The following is a 25451-nucleotide window of genomic DNA, read 5'->3' as shown; positions in this document are numbered from 1 at the left end:
GGGGCAGCGGCGGTGGTGGTTGGACTAGGAAGGCGCCTGCTTTAAATCATTGATCTGCGGGGCCGGGGGGTGGGTGGAATAGCCGATAACTTATACCGGAATATTGGTGAAAGTTATCGGCTATCGGCCTGAAAGGTTGCAGATCATCGGTATCGGTCCTAAAAAAATCTATATCGGTTGATCCCTAATTTTTGCAATAAAACACACATAAGGGAGACCACTGGAGAGACAGTCCTCCATATTTGTAATACTTATCATTCGTAGGTATCTGATCTATTGTGTTTGCACCTTATAATAGTGGGAAGTTTCTATGCAATAAAGGGGATTTGTGCCTCATATTTCATATATGTATTTGTAATGTGGACCTTCTGGAGTGACGCCTCTTTTCCACTCAGTGGACATTCTCCCTTATGTGTATTTTATTGCAAAAATGTTATATATAATTTTAATGTATATCAATAAACTTGTATGTTTTCATGAGTAACAAGTGACTCCATCCCATTCTCATTTGAACCCTATACATAATCAGTTCAAGCTCAGGCTGCTAAGTGGTTGAAGAAATTCCTATCCCTTTGCATTGAGTCTATTACAGACATTTTGATGTGGTCTATAGAAATCAATCTGGTGCCACATATGAAGATAAACCCATGTGCGTCACATATGTCCTATACGCATTAGACTGACTGCTTATCATTAGACAAGTATCAAAGTCGTACTTCTGAGAACTGACCGCCAAACATCTTATTGGAATATGTTTCTTCTCCCATTTGATCGCATTTAAGATTTTTCCTTTACCTCAAAGCCAAATAGGCCTATTTTGTTTGATGCATCAATTATCCTCAAGAAGGTTTGGTGGACAATTGTGGCAGAAACGTGTCTAGAGCAGCGTTTCCCAACCAGGGCGCCTGCAGCTGTTGCTAAACTACAACTCCCAGCATGCCCAGACAGCCGAAGGCTGTCTGGGCATGCTGGGAGTTGTAGTTTTGCAACAGCTGGAGGCACCCTGGCTGGGAAACACTGCTCTAGAGCAAACTGCAGCCCTTCAGCTATAGAAAAACTACAACTCCCAGCATGCCCGACAGCCAACGGCTGTCATTGTGTGGTTGAGGATGTGACGATGCATACACACATCCTTCCCAGCATTCTTCTGCTTACCGTCTTGAAAGCCATTTCTGGTTTTCCCAGCCGTTTCGTTATTCTGCGATTCATCTTTACATTCTCCATTTCCAGAACAGAAAACTAGAGGAGCAAAAAGAGAGAGTTTAGTTTTGTTACATAAAAGGATCTTAAAGGGCTACTATTTATTTATTTATTTTTTGATCAACTGGTGCCAGAAAGTTAACCCCTTAACACAGAATAACGGGTATACCCGTCATCTGCTGAAGTGCATTTGCGCAGTGATGGGTATGGGTATACCCGTCATTCACATAATTGCAGCTGCTGCTGCATCCCGGGGGGCTGAACTTTTCACCTCCGGTTGTCTCCAGCAGGTGAGAAGTTCAGCTTAGCCCCCGTCGCGCTGGACGTCGCATTTATACGGCGGATAACGCGATACCTTTGCGCATTCCGCCGTATAAAGGCGGCGTTCATTGTGCGCGCTCCCGCGGCGCTGATCGGGTTAATTAGCTAAAGTCCCGGGGTGTCCGGCAGGAGACCACTCCCGCCCGACACCCCGGGACCCCATTTGATTAACCCGATCAGCGATCGGGTGTGTAGGGGCGGCGGGGGGGTTGGCGGCGGGTTCAGTGTGGCGGATGCGCGGCGATCCGGGTGTCCGGAAGCGGCGATCCAGAGGTCTGGCAGCGGCGATAGCGGGGGTAAGTGCCCCCGCCATCGCCACGCACCCGCCATCGCCGCTGCCGGACCTCCGCCCACGTGTGTTAGTCCGGGGAGAGCGGGTCACAGCGGGGTGAGGGGGAATAAGAAGTCCTTGCTTACCCGGTGGCGGATCCTGCAGGCTGCGGCGGCTCCAGATGTTGCAAAACTACAACTCCCGGCATGGCCAGAAAGGCATTGGCTGTCTGGACATGCTGGGAGGTGTAGTTTTGCAACATCTGGAGAACCACTGTTTGGAGACCACTGTGTAGTGGTCGCCAAACTGTGATCCTTCAGATGTTGCAAAACTACAACTCCCAGCATGCTCAGACAGCCAATGCCTGTCTGGGCATGCCGGGAGTTGTAGTTTTGCAAGATCTGGAGGATCACAGTTTGGAGACCACTACCCAGTGGTCTCCAAACAGTGGTTCTCCAGCTGTTGCAAAACTACAACTCCCAGCATGCCCGGCTGCAAACGGCTGTCTGGGCATGCTAGGAGTTGTAGTTGTGTGCCTCCAGCTGTTGCAAAACTACATCTCCCAGCATGCCAAGACAGCCAATTGCTGTCTGGGCATGCAAGGATTTGTAGTTTTGCAACATCAGGAGGGCCACAGTTTGGAGATCAGTGTGCAGTAGTCTCTAAACTGTAGCCCTCCAGATGTTGCAAAACTGCAAATCCCAGCATGCCGAAACAGCTGTCTCGGCATGCTGGGAGTTGAAGTTGCGTACCTCCACCTGTTGCATAACTACATCTCCCAACATGCCCTTCGGCAATCAGTACATGCTGGGAGTTGTAGTTTTGCAACAGCTGGAGGCACCCTGGTTGGAAAATACTGAATTAGGTAACAGAACCTAACTGAAGATTTTCCAACCAGTGTGCCTCCAGCTGTTGCAAAAGTAGTTTTGAAACAGCTGGAGGTTTGCCCCCCCCCATGTGAATGTACAGGGTACATTCACACAGACAGGTTTACAGTAAGTTTCCTGCTTCAAGTTTGAGCTGCGGCAAATTTTCTGCCGCGTTGCAAACTCCTAGCGTGGAACTCACTGTAAACCCGTCAGTGCGAATGTACCCTAAAAACACTACACTAACACATAATAAAGGGTAAAACACAACATATACACCCACTTACACTGTCCCCCAAATAAAATAAAAAAACATATCATACGGCAGTGTTTCCAAAACAGAGCCTCCAGCTGTTGCAAAACAACAACTCCCAGCATTTCTGGACAGCCACTGACTGTCCAGGCATGCTGGGAGTTTAGCAACAGCTGTAGGCACCCTGTTTGGGAATCACTGGCATAGAATACCCCTAGGTCCACCCCTATGCAATCCCTAATTTAGTCCTCAAATGCGCATGGCGCTCTCTCACTCACCTTGTCGTATTTCAAGGAAACAGTTTAGGGCCACATATGGGGTATTTCCGTACTCGGGAGAAATTGCACTACACATTTTGGGGGGCTTTTTCTCCTTTTAGCCCTTATGAAAAGCAAAAGTTGGGGGGCTACACCAGTTTGTTAGTGTAAAAAAATAAAAAAATTTACACTAACATACTGGTGTTGCCCCATACTTTTTATTTTCACAATCGTTAAAAGGAAAAAAAGACCCCCAAAATTTGTAACGCAATTTCTCCTGAGTAGGGAAATGCCCCATATGCCCCATATGCCCCACAAATCCACTTCAAAACTGAACTGGCCCCTTAAGAATTCCGATTTTGAAAATTTTGTGAAAAATTGGTAATTGCTGCTGAACTTTGAAGCCCTCTGATGTCTTCCAAAAGTAACAAAATGTCAACTTAATGATGCAAATATAAAGTAGACATATTGTATATGTGAATCAAAATATTAATTATTTGGAATATCCATTTTCCTTATAAGCAGAGAGTTTCAAAGTTAAAAAAAATGCTAAATTTTCAAATGTTTCATGAAATTTTGGAATTTTTCACCAAGAAATTATGCAAGTATCGACGAAATGTTACCACTAACATAAAGTAGAATATGTCACGAAAAAATAATCTCGGAATCAGAATGAAAGGTAAAAGCATCCCAGAGTTATTAATGTTTAAAGTGACAGTGGTCAGATGTGCAAAAAAGGTTTGCGTCCTTAAGGTGAAAATGAGCTGTGTCCTTAAGGGGTTAAACAGATTTGTAAATGATTTCTATTACAAAATATTTACCCTTCCAGTACTTTTTAGCAGCTGTATGCTACAGAGGAAATTCTTTTCTTTTTGAATTTCTTTTTTGTCTTGGCCACAGTGCTCTCTGCTGACACCTGATGTCCGTATCATGAACTGTCCAGAGCAGGAGAAAATCCCCATTGCAAACCTATGCTGCTCTGGACAGTTCCTGATACGGACAAAGGTGTCAGCAGAGAGCACTGTGGTCAAGACAAAAAAGAAATTCAAAAAGAACAGAATTTCCTCTGTAGTATTCAGCTGCTGGAAGTACTGGAAGGGTAAATATTTTTTAATAGAAGTAATTTACAAATCTGTTTAACTTTCTGGCACCAGTTGATTTAAAAAGAAAACAATGTTTTCCACCGGAGTACCCCTTTAAAGGGGTTGTATAGTCAAGGGCAGGCATTGACAGATTCCATGGCGACTAAGAATTTTATGGCAGCATCCTCTGGTTTGCCCGTGTATGTCGCTGCGGTGTTACAGGAGGACAGGTGACCAGCATAGCCAATCAGCAGCCTTAGCGATGACACTCCACCCTCCTTATGGAGTGACATGGCGAGGCTGCTGATTGACTGCAGTCGTAAAGTGACACCTGGGGCAGAATTGGAAGTCCAAGCGGCCAGCTTCCCCCCTACGATCAGACACCTATCCCCCTGTGAATAAAGAATATCAAAACCTGTCCAGAGGAAAAGTTGTTGAGTTGCCCATAGCAACCAATCAGATCGCTTCTTTCATTTTTGAAAAGGCCTCTGAAAACTGAAAGAAACGATCTGATGAACTGTCCAGAGCAGCATAGGTTTGCTTTGGTTTTTTTTTTCTCCTGCTCTGGACAATTCCTGATACGGGCATCAGGTGTCAGCAGAGAGCACTGTGGACAAGACAAAAAAGTATACAGCTGCTAATAAGTACAGAAAGGGTAAAGATTTTTTAATAGAAGTAATTTACAAATGATAGGGGATAAGATGTCTGATCGCGGGGGTCCCGCTGCTGGGAACCCCTGCGATCTCTCCTGCAGCACCCTAGTCATCTGGTGCATGGAGCGAGCTTTGCGACGTTCCTGATGACTGGCAATGCAGGGGTTGGAGGAGTGTGACTTAATGAAGGGGCGCGGCTGTGACGTCACAATCCTTCAACCCCTGCAACGCCAGTCATCAGGCACGGAGCGAAGTTCACTCCGCGCACCAGATGACAGGGGTTACTGCAGTAGAGATCGCAGGGGTTCCCAGCAGCAGGACCCCCGCGAACAGACATCTTATCCACTATCCTTTGGAAAGGGGATAAGATGTCTAGGGGCGGAATACCCCTTTAAACATGAATTCTTTGTGCAAACTCTTTACTCAATTTAATTCTGAGAAGAATAAAGGAATACTGAAGACATGGAAAGTCTACCTGGATCTTCTGGAGAACTGGTCATCTTGTTTTGGTATAATCCAACACCGATCCTTGTACGACTCTGTGGGGTCTTCTCATCGCCGGGGTCGTCTGAACCAAGTTGGGGAGAGGTGTCTTGTTCATCATCTGCAGTTACTGTAGGTTCCCACTGTTTACCACAAGATATATTATCACTGACAGTAAAAGTAAAATACTATATTCAAAACTATCATTCCTTTTTTAACCCCTTCTACAAAAATTGTTGGCCTGTGGTGGATTGATAAATCTTCCTGATGTGAATGAGAATGTATGGTGGGTGAAATGCTCCATTACCCAACATACAGTGGTGGAAATGCCTCACAGGGCACCACATGGCAGAACAAAAAGTGCCAACAATTCCATAATAGGTCATAGTGACCAATGTCCTGCCATGGTGGGTATGGGCACATGACGATGCCTCCTGAATGAACCCACAGCATTTCAGATTTTGGAAGCAAAGTAACATTTTAACTTGTTAACATTTTACCTGTGACATTCCAGGCTCCGGAGTCAAAACTTCCAAAGAGCACAGAGATGAGTTCACTTTTTGTTTATCCACTTGGAATGAACTTAACAAGCGACTTCCAGGACGGGAACGAGACACCGTGGCGGGTCTGGAAATGTCATCCAAGCTTCCCTTCATAATATCCATCGTCAGGAAGAAGAGAACTAATCGTTCTGAGCAAAAGTAAAAAAACATTTCAGATGAAGTCCCAAGATTCAAGTACATAAACCTCTACTGCCTGATATGTACCTAACCCGACAAACTCAGACATAAATACAAAAATGCTATCATGTGATATATACATAACCCACCACATAACACATATATACAGGACCCCCACCATGTGATATAAACATAACCCACCATATAACACATATATACAGGACCCCCACCATGTGATATATACATAACCCACCATATAACACATATATACAGGACCCCCACCATGTGATAAATACATAACCCCCCCATATAACACATATATACAGAACCCACCATATAACACATATATACAGGACCCCCACCATGTGATATATACATAACCCACCATATAACACATATATACAGAACCCACCATATAACACATATATACAGAACCCACCATATAACACATATATACAGAACCCCCACCATATAACACATATATACAGGACCCCCACCATGTGATATATACATAACCCCCCCATATAACACATATATACAGGACCCCTACCATGTGATATATACATAACCCACCATATAACACATATATACAGAACCCCCACCATATAACACATATATACAGGACCCCCACCATGTGATATATACATAACCCACCATATAACATATATATACAGAACCCACCATATAACACATATATACAGGACCCACCATATAACACATACATACAGGACCCCCACCATGTGATATATACATAACCCCCCCATATAACACATATATACAGAACCCACCATATAACATATATACAGGACCCCTACCATGTGATAAATACATAACCCACCATATAACACATATATACAGGACCCACCATATAACACATATACAGAACCCCCACCATGTGATATATACATAACCCACCACATAACACATATATACATAACCCCCACCATGTGATATATACATAACCCACCATATAACACATATATACATAACCCCCACCATGTGATATATACAAAACCCACCATATAACACATATATACAGGACCCCTACCATGTGATATATACATAACCCACCATATAACACATATATACATAACCCACCATATAACACATATATACAGGACCCACCATATAACACATATATACAGAACCCACCATATAACACATATATACAGGACCCACCATATAACACATATATACAGGACCCCTACCATGTGATATATACATAACCCCCCCATATAACACATATATACAGGACCCACCATATAACACATATATACAGAACCCACCATATAACACATATATACAGGACCCCCACCATGTGATATATACATAACCCACCATATAACACATATATACAGAACCCCCACCATGTGATATATACATAACCCACCATATAACACATATATACAGGACCCCCACCATGTGATATATACATAACCCACCATATAACACATATATACAGAACCCCCACCATGTGATATATACATAACCCACCATATAACACATATATACAGAACCCCCACCATGTGATATATACATAACCCACCATATAACACATATATACAGAACCCCCACCATGTGATATATACATAACCCACCATATAACACATATATACAGAACCCCTACCATGTGATATATACATAACCCCCCCATATAACACATATATACAGGACCCACCATATAACACATATATACAGAACCCACCATATAACACATATATACAGGACCCCCACCATGTGATATATACATAACCCACCATATAACACATATATACAGAACCCCCACCATGTGATATATACATAACCCACCATATAACACATATATACAGGACCCCCACCATGTGATATATACATAACCCACCATATAACACATATATACAGAACCCCCACCATGTGATATATACATAACCCACCATATAACACATATATACAGAACCCACCATATAACACATATATACAGGACCCACCATATAACACATATATACAGGACCCACCATATAACACATATATACAGGACCCCCACCATGTGATATATACATAACCCCCCCATATAACACATATATACAGGACCCCTACCATGTGATATATACATAACCCACCATATAACACATATATACAGAACCCACCATATAACACATATATACAGAACCCACCATATAACACATATATACAGAACCCCCACCATGTGATATATACATAACCCACCATATAACACATATATACAGGACCCACCATATAACACATATATACAGAACCCACCATATAACACATATATACAGAACCCCCACCATGTGATATATACATAACCCACCATATAACACATATATACAGGACCCCCACCATGTGATATATACATAACCCACCATATAACACATATATACAGAACCCACCATATAACACATATATACAGAACCCCCACCATGTGATATATACATAACCCACCATATAACACATATATACAGGACCCCTACCATGTGATATATACATAACCCACCATATAACACATATATACAGAACCCACCATATAACACATATATACAGGACCCCTACCATGTGATATATACATAACCCCCCATATAACACATATATACAGGACCCCTACCATGTGATATATACATAACCCACCATATAACACATATATACAGGACCCCTACCATGTGATAAATACATAACCCCCCCATATAACACATATATACAGGACCCCTACCATGTGATATATACATAACCCACCACATAACACATATATACAGAACCCACCATATAACACATATATACATAACCCCCACCATGTGATATATACATAACCCCCCCATATAACACATATATACAGGACCCCCACCATGTGATATATACATAACCCACCATATAACACATATATACATAACCCACCATATAACACATATATACAGGACCCCTACCATGTGATATATACATAACCCACCATATAACACATATATACAGGACCCCTACCATGTGATATATACATAACCCACCATATAACACATATATACATAACCCACCATATAACACATATACAGGACCCCTACCATGTGATATATACATAACCCCCATATAACACATATATACAGAACCCACCATATAACACAAATATACAGAACCCACCATATAACACATATATACAGGACCCCCACCATGTGATATATACATAACCCACCATATAACACATATATACAGGACCCCCACCATGTGATATATACATAACCCATCATATAACACATATATACAGAACCCCTACCATGTGATATATACATAACCCACCATATAACACATATATACAGAACCCACCATATAACACATATATACAGAACCCCTACCATGTGATATATACATAACCCACCATATAACACATATATACAGGACCCCTACCATGTGATATATACAAAACCCACCATCTAACACATATATACAGAACCCACCATATAACACATATATACAGGACCCACCATATAACACATATATACAGGACCCCCACCATGTGATATATACATAACCCACCACATAACACATATATACAGAACCCACCATATAACACATATATACAGAACCCCTACCATGTGATATATACATAACCCACCATATAACACATATATACAGGACCCCTACCATGTGATATATACATAACCCACCATATAACACATATATACAGAACCCACCATATAACACATATATACAGGACCCCCACCATGTGATATATACATAACCCACCATATAACACATATATACAGAACCCCTACCATGTGATATATACATAACCCACCATATAACACATATATACAGGACCCCTACCATGTGATATATACATAACCCACCATATAACACATATATACAGAACCCACCATATAACACATATATACAGGACCCCCACCATGTGATATATACATAACCCACCATATAACATATATATACAGAACCCACCATATAACACATATATACAGAACCCACCATATAACACATATATACAGGACCCACCACATAATACATACATACAGGACCCCTACCATGTGATATATACATAACCCCCCCATATAACACATATATACAGAACCCACCATATAACACATATATACAGGACCCCCACCATGTGATATATACATAACCAACCATATAACACATATATACAGAACCCACCATATAACACATATATACAGAACCCACCATATAACACATATATACAGAACCCCTACCATGTGATATATACATAATCCACCATATAACACATATATACAGGACCCCTACCATGTGATATATACAAAACCCACCATATAACACATATATACAGGACCCCCACCATGTGATATATACATAACCCACCATATAACACATATATACAGAACCCACCATATAACACATTTATACAGGACCCCTACCATGTGATATATACATAACCCCCCCCTATAACACATATATACAGGACCCCTACCATGTGATATATACATAACCCACCATATAACACATATATACAGGACCCCTACCATGTGATAAATACATAACCCCCCCATATAACACATATATACAGGACCCCTACCATGTGATAAATACATAACCCACCATATAACACATATATACAGGACCCACCATATAACACATATACAGAACCCCCACCATGTGATATATACATAACCCACCATATAACACATATATACATAACCCCCACCATGTGATATATACAAAACCCACCATATAACACATATATACATAACCCCCACCATGTGATATATACAAAACCCACCATATAACACATATATACAAGACCCCTACCATGTGATATATACATAACCCCCCCATATAACACATATATACAGAACCCACCATATAACACATATATACAGGACCCACCATATAACACATATATACAGAACCCACCATATAACACATATATACAGGACCCACCATATAACACATATATACAGGACCCACCATATAACACATATATACAGGACCCCCACCATGTGATATATACATAACCCCCCCATATAACACATATATACAGGACCCCTACCATGTGATATATACATAACCCACCATATAACACATATATACAGAACCCACCATATAACACATATATACAGGACCCCCACCATGTGATATATACATAACCCACCATATAACACATATATACAGAACCCACCATATAACACATATATACAGAACCCACCATATAACACATATATACAGGACCCCCACCATGTGATATATACATAACCCCCCCATATAACACATATATACAGGACCCCTACCATGTGATATATACATAACCCACCATATAACACATATATACAGAACCCACCATATAACACATATATACAGAACCCCCACCATGTGATATATACATAACCCACCATATAACACATATATACAGGACCCACCATATAACACATATATACAGAACCCACCATATAACACATATATACAGGACCCACCATATAACACATATAAACAGGACCCCCACCATGTGATATATACATAACCCACCACATAACACATATATACAGAACCCCTACCATGTGATATATACATAACCCACCATATAACACATATATACAGGACCCCTACCATGTGATATATACATAACCCACCATATAACACATATATACAGGACCCCTACCATGTGATATATACATAACCCACCATATAACACATATATACAGAACCCACCATATAACACATATATACAGGACCCCCACCATGTGATATATACATAACCCACCATATAACACATATATACAGAACCCCTACCATGTGATATATACATAACCCACCATATAACACATATATACAGAACCCACCATATAACACATATATACAGGACCCCTACCATGTGATAAATACATAACCCCCCCATATAACACATATATACAGGACCCCCACCATGTGATATATACATAACCCACCATATAACACATATATACAGAACCCACCATATAACACATATATACAGGACCCCCACCATGTGATATATACATAACCAACCATATAACATATATATACAGAACCCACCATATAACACATATATACAGGACCCACCACATAATACATACATACAGGACCCCTACCATGTGATATATACATAACCCCCCCATATAACACATATATACAGAACCCACCATATAACACATATATACAGGACCCCCACCATGTGATATATACATAACCAACCATATAACACATATATACAGAACCCACCATATAACACATATATACAGAACCCCTACCATGTGATATATACATAATCCACCATATAACACATATATACAGGACCCCTACCATGTGATATATACAAAACCCACCATATAACACATATATACAGGACCCCCACCATGTGATATATACATAACCCACCATATAACACATATATACAGAACCCACCATATAACACATTTATACAGGACCCCTACCATGTGATATATACATAACCCCCCCCTATAACACATATATACAGGACCCCTACCATGTGATATATACATAACCCACCATATAACACATATATACAGGACCCCTACCATGTGATAAATACATAACCCCCCCATATAACACATATATACAGGACCCCTACCATGTGATAAATACATAACCCACCATATAACACATATATACAGAACCCACCATATAACACATATACAGAACCCCCACCATGTGATATATACATAACCCACCATATAACACATATATACAGGACCCCCACCATGTGATATATACATAACCCACCATATAACACATATATACAGAACCCACCATATAACACATATACAGAACCCCCACCATGTGATATATACATAACCCACCATATAACACATATATACAGAACCTCCACCATGTGATATATACATAACCCACCATATAACACATATATACAGGACCCCCACCATGTGATATATACATAACCCACCATATAACACATATATACAGAACCCACCATATAACACATATACAGAACCCCCACCATGTGATATATACATAACCCACCATATAACACATATATACAGGACCCCCACCATGTGATATATACAAAACCCACCATATAACACATATATACATAACCCCCACCATGTGATATATACAAAACCCACCATATAACACATATATACAGGACCCCTACCATGTGATATATACATAACCCACCATATAACGAATATATACATAACCCACCATATAACATATATACAGGACCCACCATATAACACATATATACAGAACCCACCATATAACACATATATACAGGACCCACCATATAACACATATATACAGGACCCCTACCATGTGATATATACATAACCCCCCCATATAACACATATATACAGAACCCACCATATAACACATATATACAGGACCCACCATATAACACATATATACAGAACCCACCATATAACACATATATACAGGACCCCCACCATGTGATATATACATAACCCACCATATAACACATATATACAGAACCCACCATATAACACATATATACAGAACCCCCACCATGTGATATATACATAACCCACCATATAACACATATATACAGGACCCACCATATAACACATATATACAGAACCCACCATATAACACATATATACAGGACCCACCATATAACACATATATACAGAACCCCCACCATGTGATATATACATAACCCACCATATAACACATATATACAGAACCCACCATATAACACATATATACAGAACCCCCCACCATGTGATATATACATAACCCACCATATAACACATATATACAGGACCCCTACCATGTGATATATACATAACCCCACCATATAACACATATATACAGAACCCCATCATATAACACATATATACAGAACCCCACCATATAATACATATATACAGGACCCCTACCCATGTGATATATACATAACCCACCATATAACACATACATACAGGACCCCTACCATGTGATATATACATAACCCACCATATAACACATATATACAGGACCCCTACCATGTGATAAATACATAACCCCCCCATATAACACATATATACAGGACCCCTACCATGTGATATATACATAACCCACCATATAACACATATATACAGAACCCACCATATAACACATATATACAGGACCCCCACCATGTGATATATACATAACCCACCATATAACACATATATACAGGACCCCTACCATGTGATATATACATAACCCACCATATAACACATATATACAGAACCCACCATATAACACATATATACATAACCCCCACCATGTGATATATACATAACCCCCCCCATATAACACATATATACAGGACCCCCACCATGTGATATATACATAACCCACCATATAACACATATATACATAACCCACCATATAACACATATATACAGGACCCCTACCATGTGATATATACATAACCCACCATATAACACATATATACAGAACCCACCATATAACACATATATACAGGACCCACCATATAATACATATATACAGAACCCCTACCATGTGATATATACATAACCCACCATATAACACATATATACAGGACCCCCACCATGTGATATATACATAACCCACCATATAACACATATATACAGGACCCCCACCATGTGATATATACATAACCCACCATATAACACATATATACAGAACCCACCATATAACACATATACAGAACCCCCACCATGTGATATATACATAACCCACCATATAACACATATATACAGGACCCCCACCATGTGATATATACATAACCCATCATATAACACATATATACAGGACCCCTACCATGTGATATATACATAACCCACCATATAACACATATATACAGGACCCACCATATAACACATATATACAGAACCCCTACCATGTGATATATACATAACCCACCATATAACACATATATACAGAACCCACCATATAACACATATATACAGGACCCCCACCATGTGATATATACATAACCCACCACATAACACATATATAAAGGACCCCTACCATGTGATATATACATAACCCACCATATAACACATATATACAGAACCCACCATATAACACATATATACAGGACCCACCATATAACACATATATACAGAACCCCTACCATGTGATATATACATAACCCACCATATAACACATATATACAGGACCCCTACCATGTGATATATACAAAACCCACCATCTAACACATATATACAGAACCCACCATATAACACATATATACAGGACCCCTACCATGTGATATATACATAACCCACCATATAACACATATATACAGAACCCACCATATAACACATATATACAGGACCCACCACATAATACATATATACAGGACCCCTACCATGTGATATATACATAACCCACCATATAACACATATATACAGGACCCCTACCATGTGATATATACATAACCAACCATATAACACATATATACAGAACCCACCATATAACACATATATACAGAACCCCTACCATGTGATATATACATAACCCACCATATAACACATATATACAGGACCCCTACCATGTGATATATACATAACCCACCATATAACACATATATACAGAACCCACCATATAACACATATATACAGGACCCCCACCATGTGATATATACATAACCCACCATATAACATATATATACATAACCCACCATATAACACATATATACATAACCAACCATATAACACATATATACAGAACCCCCACCATGTGATATATACATAACCCACCATATAACACATATATACAGAACCTCCACCATGTGATATATACATAACCCACCATATAACACATATATACAGGACCCACCACATAATACATATATACAGGACCCCTACCATGTGATATATACATAACCCACCATATAACACATATATACAGAACCCACCATATAACACATATATACAGGACCCCTACCATGTGATAAATACATAACCCCCCCATATAACACATATATACAGGACCCCCACCATGTGATATATACAGAACCCACCATATAACACATATATACATAACCCCCACCATGTGATATATACATAACCCCCCCATATAACACATATATACAGGACCCCTACCATGTGATATATACATAACCCACCATATAACACATATATACAGAACCCACCATATAACACATATATACAGGACCCCTACCATGTGATATATACATAACCCACCATATAACACATATATACAGAACCCCCACCATGTGATATATACATAACCCACCATATAACACATATATACAGAACCTCCACCATGTGATATATACATAACCCACCATATAACACATATATACAGGACCCCTACCATGTGATATATACATAACCCACCATATAACACATATATACAGAACCCCCACCATGTGATATATACATAACCCACCATATAACACATATATACAGAACCTCCACCATGTGATATATACATAACCCACCATATAACACATATATACATAACCCACCATATAACACATATATACAGGACCCCCACCATGTGATATATACATAACCCACCATATAACACATATATACAGGACCCCTACCATGTGATATATACATAACCCACCATATAACACATATATACACAACCCACCATATAACACATATATACAGGACCCCCACCATGTGATATATACATAACCCCCCCATATAACACATATATACAGGACCCCCACCATGTGATATATACATAACCCCCCCATATAACACATATATACAGGACCCCTACCATGTGATATATACATAACCCACCATATAACACATATATACACAACCCACCATATAACACATATATACAGGACCCACCATATAACACATATATACAGGACCCCCACCATGTGATATATACATAACCCACCATATAACACATATATACAGAACCCACCATATAACACATATATACAGGACCCCTACCATATGATATATACATAACCCATCATATAACACATATATACAGAACCCCTACCATGTGATATATACAGAACCCACCATATAACACATATATACAGAACCCACCATATAACACATATATACAGGACCCCCACCATGTGATATATACATAACCAACCATATAACACATATATACAGAACCCCTACCATGTGATATATACATAACCCACCATATAACACATATATACAGGACCCCTACCATGTGATATATACATAACCCACCATATAACACATATATACAGAACCCACCATATAACACATATATACAGGACCCCCACCATGTGATATATACATAACCAACCATATAACACATATATACAGAACCCCCACCATGTGATATATACATAACCCACCATATAACACATATATACAGAACCTCCACCATGTGATATATACATAACCCACCATATAACACATATATACAGGACCCCTACCATGTGATATATACATAACCCCCCCATATAACACATATATACAGAACCCACCATATAACACATATATACAGGACCCCCACCATGTGATATATACATAACCCACCATATAACACATATATACAGGACCCCCACCATGTGATATATACATAACCCACCATATAACACATATATACAGGACCCACCATATAACACATATATACAGGACCCACCATATAACACATATATACAGAACCCACCATATAACACATATATACAGGACCCTCACCATGTGATAAATACATAACCCACCATATAACACATATATACAGGACCCCCACCATGTGATATATACATAACCCACCATATAACACATATATACAGAACCCACCATATAACACATATATACAGGACCCCCACCATGTGATATATACAGAACCCACCATATAACACATATATACAGGACCCCCACCATGTGATATATACATAACCCACCATATAACACATATATACAGAACCTCCACCATGTGATATATACATAACCCACCATATAACACATATATACAGGACCCACCACATAATACATATATACAGGACCCCTACCATGTGATATATACATAACCCACCATATAACACATATATACAGAACCCACCATATAACACATATATACAGGACCCCTACCATGTGATAAATACATAACCCCCCCATATAACACATATATACAGGACCCCCACCATGTGATATATACAGAACCCACCATATAACACATATATACATAACCCCCACCATGTGATATATACATAACCCCCCCATATAACACATATATACAGGACCCCTACCATGTGATATATACATAACCCACCATATAACACATATATACAGAACCCACCATATAACACATATATACAGGACCCCTACCATGTGATATATACATAACCCACCATATAACACATATATACAGGACCCCTACCATGTGATATATACATAACCCACCATATAACACATATATACAGGACCCCCACCATGTGATATATACATAACCCACCATATAACACATATATACAGGACCCCTACCATGTGATATATACATAACCCACCATATAACACATATATACACAACCCACCATATAACACATATATACAGGACCCCCACCATGTGATATATACATAACCCCCCCATATAACACATATATACAGGACCCCCACCATGTGATATATACATAACCCCCCCATATAACACATATATACAGGACCCCTACCATGTGATATATACATAACCCACCATATAACACATATATACACAACCCACCATATAACACATATATACAGGACCCACCATATAACACATATATACAGGACCCCCACCATGTGATATATACATAACCCACCATATAACACATATATACAGAACCCACCATATAACACATATATACAGGACCCCTACCATATGATATATACATAACCCATCATATAACACATATATACAGAACCCCTACCATGTGATATATACATAACCCACCATATAACACATATATACAGAACCCACCATATAACACATATATACAGGACCCCTACCATGTGATATATACATAACCCACCATATAACACATATATACAGGACCCCTACCATGTGATATATACATAACCCACCATATAACACATATATACAGAACCCACCATATAACACATATATACAGGACCCCCACCATGTGATATATACATAACCAACCATATAACACATATATACAGAACCCCCACCATGTGATATATACATAACCCACCATATAACACATATATACAGAACCTCCACCATGTGATATATACATAACCCACCATATAACACATATATACAGGACCCCTACCATGTGATATATACATAACCCCCCCATATAACACATATATACAGAACCCACCATATAACACATATATACAGGACCCCCACCATGTGATATATACATAACCCACCATATAACACATATATACAGGACCCCCACCATGTGATATATACATAACCCACCATATAACACATATATACAGGACCCACCATATAACACATATATACAGGACCCACCATATAACACATATATACAGAACCCACCATATAACACATATATACAGGACCCCCACCATGTGATATATACAGAACCCACCATATAACACATATATACAGGACCCCCACCATGTGATATATACATAACCCCCCATATAACACATATATACAGAACCCCTAACATAGGGCTGGGCGGTGTGACCAAATATGTGTATCACGGTATATTTTTAACTTACGGCGGTTCCACGGTATATAACTGTATTTTCACCCCCCCCCAATCATGTGACCCGAGCGTGGTGTTCAGCGACTCCCCCCCCAAATCATGTGACCTGCCCCCCCAATTAATGATCAGCCCAGCGGGGTACTACTCACAGATGTCACCTTCAAGCACTGTCCTCCTCCTCTTTGTTGGGGGCCGCTGGCGCTGGAACTCACTGTACGCCTGTGGTCTCCAACCTGCGGACCTCCAGTTGTTGCAAAACTACAACTCCCAGCATGCCCGGACAGCCAACGGCTGTGCGGACATGCTTGGAGTTGTAGTTTTGCAACAGCTGGAGGGCCGCAGGTTGGAGATCACTGCTGTACGCTGTATCCCTATGCCCGGGCTGCAAAAGATACAGAAAATAAACTTTAACTTACCTACGTTGGCCACGCGCTGGGGACTGGAACGCCGGACAGGCGTCAGCCCATCACCGGCCGGAGCGATGTCCCGCCCCGGCCAGTGATAGGCTGAGCCCACTGTCATGTAAGGAGCCGGCCAGAGCTTTAGCATCTCAGTGATCTCCATCAGTCCTGTACTGAGTGAATATAGTGGCAGTATAACTCTGTTCTCATGATCATTGGGGGGTCCCCGCAGTTGGACCACCATCAATGGGCTACCTATCACCGACCCTGTGGATAGGTGATAGCGTATAATCTTAAAATAAACCCTTTAGGTAGACTGTGTTATGGAGAGAATCCTTTTAAAATGCCTTAAAGGGGTACTCCGGCCCTAAGACATCCAAAGGATAGGGGATAAGATGTCTGATCGAGGTGGTCCCGCCGCTGGGGACCCCCACAATCTAGCATGCAGCACCCACCTGTGAGCACTGCAGGAAGCGCTGGAGGCTCCAAATCTTATGCCTCCCGACCACGGGGAGGGAGTATCGTGATATCACGCCCGGCCCCCCTCAATGCAAGTCTATGGGAGGGGGCGTGACGGCAGCCACGCCCCTCCCATAGACTTGCATTGAGGAGGTGTGGCTGTGACGTAACAAGCCTCCGGTGTAGCAGCCAGCGTTCTAAACAAACGCCAGGTACTTCAAGGAGATCGCGGGGGTCCCAGCGGAGTCTCCCCTATCCTTTGGATGGGAGATAAGATGTCTAGGGGCGGAGTACCTCTTTAATGGTCAGTTCACAGGATATGTCATGTATGTCCAATGGATGTAGGCAGGTCTCAAGTCCTGCAGGAACGCGTGGGAACTGAGTTCCTGCACTTTTTGCACAGCAGGAACACCGATCCCATTAGCAGGAGTCCTGCAGGACAAGCCCTTGAGTAGAAATCTTGGGTGAGTTCCCACAATTTTTTTTCCCCTGGACTTGACCCCTGGATGTAGGGCCCACCTCTCGAGATGGACGGCCCACTGGCCCCCTATGGCCTAATTGCAGCAGCCAAAGATCATCAGGAAAAAGAAAAAAAAATCGCCATCTGCATAGGCTGCAATCCATTTCCAAGTGTATTATGCAAGAGAATTGACTTGTGTGGAGGCTGGAATCAGAATTTCTGCGGCAGATGTTTCCGCTGCAGCAGAAGAAACCCATCGAATACAATTGGACTCTGCTGCAAAGGAATTTCTGAGCTGTCCTCAGGTTATGTGTGGTAATACAACTTAGCATCAATCACTTCAATGGAACTGGGCTGCAATACCAAACACACCCTGAGGAAAGGGGTGGCACTGTTTTTTCTGAATAAACTCAGCTGGAAAACTTATTTTTTATTTATTTTTTATCAACTGGTGCCAGAAAGTTAAACAGATTTGTAAATGACTTCTATTAAAAAATCTTAATCCTTCCAGTACTTATTAGCTGTTGAATACTACAGAGGAAATTCATTTCTTTTTGGAACACAGAGCTCTCTGCTGACATCTCTGTCCATTTTAAGACAGTTGGACAGTTCCTAAAATGGACAGATGTCAACAGAGAGCACTGTGCTTGTGATGTCAGCAGAGAGCACTGTGTTCCGAAAAGAATTTCCTCTGTAGTATTCAGCAGCTAATAAGTACTGGGAGGATTATGATTTTTTAATAGAAGTAATTTACAAATCTGTTTAACTTTCTGGCACCAGTTGATTTAAAAAAAAAAAAAAAAAGTTTTCCACCAGAGTACCCCTTTAAATGGCAGAGGTTTCTCTGTTAGAGCAGGATTGCGCACTAGATCAGAGTCCTAAAACAATGCTCTGGTAAACTCTGTGGATCCCAAAGGAAGAAAAAGTATAAAGGAAAGACCTAAACTTCTACGACTTTTGAATGCAATCCCATTACTACCGCCTAAAACAGTGTTTTCCAAACTGTGTGCCTCCAGCAGTTGCAAAACTACAACATTGGCTGGCCGGGCATTCTGGAAGTTGTAGTTTTGCAACAGCTGGAAGAACACTCCCTAGAGCAGTGGTCTTCAACCTGCGGACCTCCAGATGTTGCGAAACTACAACTCCCAGCATGCCCGGACAGCCAACGGCTGTCCGGGCATGCTGGGAGTTGTAGTTTTGCAACAGCTGGAGGCACCCTCGTTGGGAAACACTGGTCTATGTAGAGGACAGGAGCTTCTTCATGGTGTCCTAAACGCAATGTCCTAAAAAAGTTAAATGGAGCCGCCCTTACTTGTTGTCCAAAGGAACAACTAACCCTGGCAGAGGTTAAAAGTAGTACAGAACATGTAGTAGCTCCCTGTACTGTAGGGGGCGCTACCAGACACCAGTCAGTGCATACACTTCAGTAATACAGGTAAAGTGTACAGAACATGTAATACCTCCCTGTACTGTAGGGGGCGCTACCAGACACCAGTCAGTGCATACACTTGAGTAATACAGGGGTTTTACCAGTGAAATATCCATTCTGATTGGTCAGTTCTTCCAGCCATTGACACGTTTTGCAGATTCCATAGCATTGTATGTTGAGTCTGGTTTCAAGTTACAATGGTTCAGAAAAGACCATTGTATGTTGAAACTATTGTATGTTGAGGCCATTGTAAATTGAGGGATCACTGTACAAAAACGGTACCGACAAAAAGTACAGATCAGGACACAAGAAATTACCCTCATATAGTCCGGTATACAAAAAAATAAAGCGTTACAGGGGTCCGAGGAGGGCAATTTCAAACATACTCATTTTCTTACAAAAAAAGTTATAACTGTTCAAAAGTAGTAAAATAAACCAAAACCTGTAAAAATGTGGTATTGTTGTAATCGTAAGGACCTAAAAAACATAGATAACATGTCATTTTTACCAAAATGTGCCCCGCATAGAAACGGAGACGTCCAAAAGTGGCAAAATGGCGTTTTTTGTTTTTTTCCAATTCTGTCCCATAAATAGAAAAAGTAGAAAAGTTCTCAGCTCACCTGGGAAGTGTACGGCAAGCTCCAAATGCAAAAAGCTGACACGTTTCAGGTCCAAAGACCTTTACTCGATAATCATGCTATGAGTAAAGGTCATTGGACGTGAAACGTGTCAGCTTTGGAGTCTGGAGATCCTTTTCTCGTGCTTTTTTGTATACACATTTTTGTATGTCCGTGCTGTTCTGTTCTGGAATGTTTTCACTAAAGATTTTTAATGTTTTTATCCTAAGTGCTGGCCTTTTCTACTATTTTTCAAATTTGTCCCATAAATCTTTTTTTTTATTATTTTTTTTTTTTCTTCACTGTAGATTTGGTGGTAAAATAGGGGGATGTCATTACAAAGCAGAATTATGGCTGCACAAAAACAATTATTATTTGAACAAAAAATAAGCTTTTAGGTAGAAACAATATTAAAGGAGTAGTCCAGTGGTGACCCAGTGGTGAACAACTTATCCCCTTTCCTAAGGATAGGGGATAAGTTGCAGATCGCGGGGGTCCGACCGCTGGGGCCCCCCGCGATCTCCTGTACGGAGCCCCGACAGCCCGCGGGAAGGGGGCGTGTCGACCTCCGCACGAAGCGGCGGCCGACACGCCCCCTCAATTCAACTCTATGGCAGAGCCGACGCGCTGCCTTCGGCAATCTCCGGCTCTGCCATTGAGATGTATTGAGGGGGCGTGTCGGCCGCCGCTTCGTGCGGGGATCGACACCCGCTATCTGGCCATCCGTACAGAGAGATCGCAGGGGGCCCCAGCGGTCGGATATCTGAAACGTATCCCTTATCCTTAGGATAGGGGATAAGTTTTTCACCACTGGACTACCCCTTTAAGGGACGTTTGCAAATAATATATAAAAAAAAAAAGCAGATAACATTTTATATATATATATATATATATATATATATATATATATATCAATTCGTGTATGCAGCTCCATTCCAGCCCTATGCGTCTCCATGGTTACACACTATGAACAAGTGGAATCATACACCTAAAGCAGTAACTGGTGTTCCCTAACCTGTTGCAAAACGACAACTCCTATCAGCTGCCCGGACATAATAGGAGGCGTAGTTCTGCTGCACTAAATCATCTCCTGGGACTTGTAGTCACTTACAGGTTACTTACACGCCTCCCTTCAGTAATGGCGGCCCTTCGTAGTAGATTTGAAAGCCTCGTCCCTTGTTGCTAGGTTACCGTTTCCCTCCGCGGCGAGAAGCGAGACCACGTGATCTACAGCTACAGCGTCCGACGAGGCTCAAGCTTCTGCCGCGCGTTCCAATACAGAACGGGCCGGGCCAATTGAGCGTTCTGTATAGCAATGTTCCCCAACCAGGGTGCCTCCAGGTGTTGCAAAACTACAACTTCCAGCATGCCCGGACAGCCTTCGGCTGTCCGGGCGTGCTGGGAGTTGTAGTTTTGCAACAGCTGGAGGCACCCTGGTTGGGAAACACTGCTGTTTAGAACGTCTGTGGTGTGTCACGTGTTCCTGCAGCCTTTTCCTTTTCAACTTAATATTTTCAATAAAATAAAATAAAAAAATACAATTTTCAACCATTTTTGCTCTTCATACTGGTTTGGCTTCTTTTTCTCCACAGCTCACTATTTCTCACCATATAATAAAAATTCATTATTTATATAGCGCACACATAGTCTGCAGCGCCGTACACAATGGTCTCTGTCCCTATTGGGGCTCGGAATTAGAGATGAGCGAACTTACAGTAAATTCGATTCGTCACGAACTTCTCGGCTCGGCAGTTGATGACTTTTCCTGCATAAATTAGTTCAGCTTTCCGGTGCTCCGGTGGGCTGGAAAAGGTGGATACATTCCTAAGAAAGAGTCTCTTAGGACTATCCACCTTTTCCAGCCCACCGGAGCACCGGAAAGCTGAACTTATTTATGCAGGAAAAGTCATCAACTGCCGAGCCGAGAAGTTCGTGACGAATCGAATTTACTGTAAGTTCGCTCATCTCTACTCGGAATCTATCCACAGCCCATTAAGGGGCCCGGACTATGGTAAGGCCGCGGCGTTCACACTACAGAATTTATGAGCGTAATTCCGCTGCCAATGGGATTCCGCTGCTCAGTGCGCTTTACGGAATTTCAGCGGCGCAAAATACATTGCCGTCTATGAGGATGGCAATGTCCGCACAATTTTAGCGACAAATGATATAGTCACCGTCGACCACCTTTGATTTTTACCCATGGGATCCTTTTGGTATTCAGACTGAACGTGCCAATTTCGTCAGGCGTATCCCTCGAAATGTTGCAAAACTACAACTCCCAGCCGTTAGCTGTCCGGGCATGCTGAGAGTTGTACTTTTGCAACGCATGGAGGGACACAGTCTAAAGACCACTTCTAGATGGTTACTGTTTCAATTGACCAGTCCTATTCTTTTCATGAAGATAAGGGGGCAATAG

At 41.0% G+C, this 25451-nt stretch overlaps 1 protein-coding gene across 11 annotated transcripts in view; it reads right to left on the bottom strand.

Annotated features, from left to right (window-relative positions):
* Nucleotides 1-24273, bottom strand: part of FSIP1 (fibrous sheath interacting protein 1) — a 261319-nt gene extending 237046 nt beyond the window's left edge. For all 11 annotated transcript variants that reach the window (XR_008849005.1, XR_008849006.1, XR_008849007.1 and 8 more), the window contains exons 1-4: nucleotides 24147-24273; nucleotides 5887-6077; nucleotides 5379-5529; nucleotides 1156-1239 (exon numbers count right to left, since the gene is read on the bottom strand). Coding sequence is in view for 7 of the 11 variants with exons in the window: in XM_056546997.1 (XP_056402972.1) it covers nucleotides 1156-1239; nucleotides 5379-5529; nucleotides 5887-6051 (400 nt within the window). In the remaining 4 variants the exon portion in view is untranslated. The remainder of the gene's footprint in view (nucleotides 1-1155; nucleotides 1240-5378; nucleotides 5530-5886; nucleotides 6078-24146) is intronic.
* Between the last annotated feature and the right edge of the window lie 1178 nt (nucleotides 24274-25451).

This window comes from Hyla sarda, chromosome 11, assembly GCF_029499605.1.
Source record: "Hyla sarda isolate aHylSar1 chromosome 11, aHylSar1.hap1, whole genome shotgun sequence".
NCBI lineage: Eukaryota > Metazoa > Chordata > Amphibia > Anura > Hylidae > Hyla > Hyla sarda.
This window is presented reverse-complemented; position numbering and strand designations above follow the sequence as displayed.